The 6,000-nt window shown below is 57.5% G+C and overlaps 1 protein-coding gene across 1 annotated transcript in view; it reads left to right on the top strand.

Moving 5' to 3' along the window:
• The first annotated feature begins 241 nt into the window (after positions 1-241).
• Positions 242-6,000, top strand: part of SRCIN1 (SRC kinase signaling inhibitor 1) — a 118,005-nt gene continuing 112,246 nt past the window's right edge. The window contains exon 1 of the mRNA XM_038753839.1: positions 242-332. Within this exon, the coding sequence (XP_038609767.1) occupies positions 311-332 (22 nt within the window). The 5' untranslated portion in view covers positions 242-310. The remainder of the gene's footprint in view (positions 333-6,000) is intronic.

Below are 6,000 nucleotides of genomic sequence, written 5' to 3'. Positions count from 1 at the left end.
CCTGCGGTCCCAGCTGACCCCTTCCCCCTCCTCCTCTCCTCCTCCTCCTCCTCCTCCCCCGTCTCCGTCGTCCCCCTTTGTCGGGCGGGCTCCCTCCGCCCGGCCCCCGGAGGGGAAGAAGAGGAGGGGAGGGGACAGGCGAGAGGCGGCGGCGGCGGCGGCGGCGGCGGCATCCTCCCCATCCTCCCCATCCTCCCCTTCCTCCCCATCCTCCCTCCCCATCCTCCCCATCCTCCCCATCCTCCTCCTCCTCCTCGCAGAGCCCAGCCGGCGGTGGGCCCGGCGGGCCCCGGCAGCGCTCTCCTGCCCGATGGGGAACTCTCCGTCTCAAGGCATGTGCCAGTCTCTCTCCCTCCCTAATCGGGGCCTCCATGCTTAAGTGGCAGGTAGCCCCCCTTTTCTTTGTGTGTTTTCCCCTCGGCCCGGGCCGGCGCGGGCGGGCACCGGGCACCCGGGGTGCACCCGGGCACCGGCGGCACGCGGGCCACGGGGCGGATGCGGGGTGCGGGGTGCGGGATGCTCCGGGGGACAGGGAAATGCGATGGGGCGACGGGGAGGGGATGGAGGGGACCCGTGGTCCTGCTAGGGGGTCCTGAGGGGGGGATGCAGGATGCTCTGAGGGGCAGGGAGATGCGATGGGGCGACGGAGAGGGGATGGAGGGGACCCGTGGTCCTGCTAGGGGGTCCTGGGGGGGGATGCAGGATGCTCTGTGGGACAGGGAGATGGGATGGGGCGAAGGGGAGGAGATGGAGGGGACCCGTGGTCGTGCTGGTGGGGGATACAGGATGCTTTGAGGGACAGGGAAATGGGATGGGGCGACGGAGAGGAGATGGAGGGGACCCGTGGTGGTGCTAGGGGGTCCTGAGGGTGGGGCGGTGAGGGATACAGGATGCTCTGAAGGACAGGGAAATGGGATGGGGTGAAGGGGAGGAGATGGAGAGGACCGGTCGTTGTAACGGGTCCTGGGGGTGGGGCGGGGGGGACCGGGATGGAGATGCCCTAGATAGGAGGGGTGGGGGGGATGCAGGATGCTCTGAGGGACAAGGAAAGGGGCTGGGGCGAGGGAGAGGAGATGGAGGGGACCGTTTGTGGTAGGGGGTCCTGGGGAGGGGGAGGGGGCGGGGGGACTGGGATGGAGATGCCCGAGATGGGGAGGGGATGCAGGATGCTTTGAGGGACAAGGAGATGGGATGGGGTGAAGGGAGGGAGATGGAGGGGACCGGGCGGGGAGGAGGATCGGGGGATGGGGATGCCGGAGATGGGGGGCGGGGGCAGGGAAGATGGAGGAGGAGGAGGAGGAGGAGGAGGAGGAGGAGGAGGAGGAGGAGGAGGAGGAGGAGAAGGGGGCGGGAGGCCAGATGGGAGCAGACGGAGGATTTGAAGATGGAAATAGAGGCCTGGTGTGTGTATGGGTGTGTTTGTGGGGGGCAAATCCGGGCAAAAGAGGGGCTGGGGGAGGGGGGAAGCGTTGTTGGGGATCAAGGCAGAGACCCTCCTCCTCCCCCAGGGCAGGACCCCGGCCCGACCTCAGGGGCTCCGGGGGGGCGGGGAGGCTCCCGCGTTGCCAGGAGCTGGGTCTGGGCCTCCCGGGAGCGGGCGGGCCCCAAGGGGATTCACCGTCCTGGAGCCGGGCACCGGGCAGGGGGCGGGGGCTGCCAGGAGGACCCCCCCATCACACACCCGGTCACTGGGGGAGGGGGGCCGCCTGGCCAACGGAGAGGTGTCAGGTCCCCACGGGGACTGGCTGGGCAGGGGGGCCGCCAGGAAGGAGGGAGGGGCGGGAAGCGGGTGGCCCCTCCCCCGGTTGACCTTGAGATGACTGCCTGGCCGTCTCGTGCTGGGCCTCAGTTTCCCCCTCCCAGCCCCCGGCTGATGGGCACCCGGGCACGTCGAGGGGGAAGACGGTTGGGGGAAGTCGAGGATGGGTGTGATTGCGTAGCCCAGTTGTGGACTGAGATGGTGTGGATGGCGGGGCCTGGGGCCATCGCCATCCCCGCCGGGGCGTGGGACGGTCGGGTGGGCGTCTTGGGTGGTGGCACCGAAATCACCGACTCGTGCTCCTGGAGGGTTGTGGCTCCTGGACTCGTGTGGACGTCCGATTGTGCGGCGGTGCGTGGCCCTGCCCGGCCACGGGCAGTTGTGATAGCGCGACGACACTGGGGCGTGCGACTGGATGCGGGATTGGGTTTGTGTTTGGCTTTGCCCGGCGTGTGATGGCGAGAGAGTGGGCGTGTTATCGCGTTTCTGCGATAACGTATGATTTTCGATAGTGTGGACGAGTGCGGTGTGGACGTTGCTGAAAACCCATCGGTTCCTAGTCTTCGAATGCTTGGAGATCCTTTCAGCCCATCGGGGCAGCCAGTGGAACGGTGGGTTTGTGGGGAGAGTTATCCCTAATTGTGTGCGTTTGTGTGTTTCGGGATTGGGCGTTCACTGGGGGCACGTGCGTTAACTCTGTGTGTCGTTCTGGGTTTGTGTCGTATGTGCTTGTGATCCGCTACTCTGTGTTTCTCCAAGTCACCGTGTATACGGGTGACACCGTGTGTATACATGGGGTCATCGTTCGGCCTTGAGTGGCTGAATATTCATTCATTCGGTCGTATTTATTGAGCGCTTACTGTGTGCAGAGCACTGTACTAAGCGCTTGGGAAGTCCAAGTCGGCAACATCTAGAGACGGTCCCTGCCCAACAGCGGGCTCACGGTCTAGAAGGGGGAGACAAGACGACAAAACGAAACATGCGGACGGGTGTCAAGTCGTCAGAGCAAATGGAATACGTGATGTGAGTTTGTGTGATCGGGTCTGGGGGTGTAAGTCACTGGATGCGCGTGAGTATGTCACCTTATGTGGGTACCTCTGGTTCTTTGTCGGAGGACTTCGTGGTGTGTGTTGGTGTGCGCCTGAGTGCGTGCCTCGGGGTCTGTGTGTGAGGTTCACTGGGATGTGTGTGTGAAAGAAACTGAATGTGTTGTCTCTGGGTCTTTGTGTGGCGTTCACTGTGGATGTGTGTGTGTGCGATTGAGTGTGCGCCCCTGGGTCTGTGTAAGGGTTCACTGTGGATGTGTGTGTCTGTGTATGGCGTTCACTGTGGATGTGTGTGTGTGCGATTGAGTGTGTGCCTCTGGGTCTGTGTAAGGGTTCACTGTGGATGTGTGGATGTGTGTGTCTTTGTACGGCGTTCACTGTGGATGTGTGTGTCTGTGTACGGCGTTCACTGTGGATGTGTGTGTCTGTGTACGGCGTTCACTGTGGATGTGTGTGTCTGTGTATGGCGTTCACTGTGGATTCCCAAGCGCTCCGTCCAGTGCTCTGCACACAGTAAGTGCTCAATAAATGATTGAATGAATGAATGAATGAATGAATATGTGTTGAATGTGTGTGTCTGTGTGTAGCATTCTCTGTGGATATGTGTGTGAAACTAGGTGTGTGTCCCTGGATCTGTGTATGGGGTTCACTGTGGATGTGTGCAGGTAAAAGTGAGTGTGTGTCGGTTTGTGGAGGGGATTCACTGTGATTGTGTGTGAGACTGAGTGTGTGTGTGTGTGTGTGTGTCTGGGTCTTTGTATTGGGTTCACTGTGGATTTGTGTGCGTTAGACTGAGTGTGAGTGTGTGTTTGCATATGGGGTTCACTATGGACGTGTGTGTGCGTATTTGTGTGGTATCGAGTGTGTGTCCCTGGGCCTGTGTACGGTATTCACTGTGGATATGTGTGTGTGTGTGTCCCTGGGCCTGTGTATGGTATTCACTGTGGATATGTGTGTGTGTGTCCCTGGGCCGGTGTATGGTATTCACTGTGGATATGTGTGTGTGTGTCCCTTGGCCTGTGTATGGTAGTCACTGTGGATATGTGTGTGTGTGTGTGTGTGTGTGTGTGTGAGAGAGAGAGAGAGAGAGAGAGAGAGAGAGAGAGAGAGAGAGAGAGAGAGAGAGAGAGAGATACTGAGTGTGTGTACCCAGGTCAGTGTATGAGGTTCACTGTGGACGTGTGTGTGTGTGTATTTATGTGCGTGATACTGAATGTGTGTGCCTGGGCCAGTGGATGGGGTTAATTGTGGGGGGGGGGTGTTTGGTGTGTGGTCCTAAGTGTGTGTCCCTGGGCCTGTGTATGGTATTCACTGTGGATATATGTGTGTGTGTGTGTGTGTGTGTGTGTGAGAGAGAGAGAGAGAGAGAGAGAGAGAGAGAGAGAGAGAGAGAGAGAGAGATACTGAGTGTGTGTACCCAGGTCAGTGTATGAGGTTCACTGTGGACGTGTGTGTGTGTGTGTATTTATGTGCGTGATACTGAATATGTGTGCCTGGGCCAGTGGATGGGGTTAATTGTGGGGTGGGGGGTGTTTGGTGTGTGGTCCTAAGTGTGTGTCCCTGGGCCTGTGTATGGTGTTCACTGTGGATATATGTGTGTGTGTGTGTGTGTGTGTGTGTGTGTATTTATGTGCGTGATACTGAATGTGTGTGCCTGGGCCTGTGGATGGGGTTAATTGTGGGGGGGTGTGTTTGGTGTGTGGTCCTAAGTGTGTGTCCCTGGGCCTGTGTATGGTATTCACTGTGGATATGTGTGTGTGTGTGTGTGTGTGTGTGTGTGTGTGTGTGAGAGAGAGAGATACTGAGTGTGTGTAGCCCGCTGTTGGGTAGGGACCGTCTCTCTATGTTGCCAACTTGTCCTTCCCAAGCGCTTCGTCCAGTGCTCTGCACACAGTAAGCGCTCAATAAATACGACTGAATGAATGAATGACTGAATGTACCCAGGTCAGTGTATGAGGTTCACTGTGGACGTGCGTGTGTGTGTGTATTTATGTGTGTGGTACTGAACGTGTGTGCCTGGGCCTGTGGCCGGGGTGAATTGTGTGTGTGTGTGGCGGGGGGTGTTTGGTGTGTGGTCCTAAGTGTGTGTCCCTGGGCCTGGGTCCGGGGTTGGCTGGGGATGCAGGTAGCCCAGGCCGTGGCTATGTGGGGACGGGGTGGGAAGGAGGCGGCAACTTGGACTTCCCAAGCGCTTAGGCCAGTGCTCTGCACACAGTAAGCGCTCAATAAATAATAATAATGATAGCGTTTATTGAGCGCTTACTATGTGCAAAGCGCTGGGGAGGTTACAAGGTGATCGGGTTGGCCCACGGGGGGCTCACAGTCTTAGTCCCCATTTTATAGATAAGGTAACTGAGGCACAGAGAATCAATCAGTCCATGTTATTTATTGAGGGCTCACTACCATTGAATGAATGAATGAATGAATGAATGAATGAATGTGTGAATGAGACGGAGTGTCTCTGGCCCTGCGTATGGCGCTGAGGATGGTGGCCCCTTCCCCCGTCCACCCCCAGGCCCTGCCTTTGCCCACCACACACACAGACACACACACCCCGACACACACAGGCACACACACACACACACACACACACAGACAGACACACACACACACACACCCCCATGCAGCTCGGAAACAAGAGGGCCTCTGTCCCTTCCCCCTCCTCCTCTTACCCCCACCCCGAACTAATAATAATAATAATCATGGCATTTATTAAGCGCTTACTACTCTGCCACTTGTGTGACTTTGGGCAAGTCACTTCACTTCTCTGGGCCTCGGTTGCCTCATCTGTAAAATGGGGATGAAGACTGTGAGCCCCAAGTGGGACAACCCGATCAACTTGTATCCTCCCCAGCACTTAGAACAGTGCTTTGCACATAGTAAGCGCTTAACAAATGCCATCATCATCATTATTATTATTATTACCCTCACCCCCAACTAATAATAATAATAATAATGGCATTTATTAAGCGCTTACAACTCCACCAATTGTGTGACTTTGGGCAAATCACTTCACTTCTCTGGGCCTCGGTTGCCTCACCTGGAAAATGGGGCTTTAGACTGTGGGCCCCCCGTGGGACAACCCGATCACCTTCTAGACTGTGAGCCCGCTGTTGGGTAGGGACCGTCTCTATATGTTGCCAACTTGGACTTCCCAAGCGCTCAGTCATAATAATAATAATAATAATAATAATA

Source organism: Tachyglossus aculeatus, chromosome 11, assembly GCF_015852505.1.
Source record: "Tachyglossus aculeatus isolate mTacAcu1 chromosome 11, mTacAcu1.pri, whole genome shotgun sequence".
In the NCBI taxonomy this organism is placed as follows: Eukaryota; Metazoa; Chordata; class Mammalia; order Monotremata; family Tachyglossidae; genus Tachyglossus; species Tachyglossus aculeatus.
This window is presented reverse-complemented; position numbering and strand designations above follow the sequence as displayed.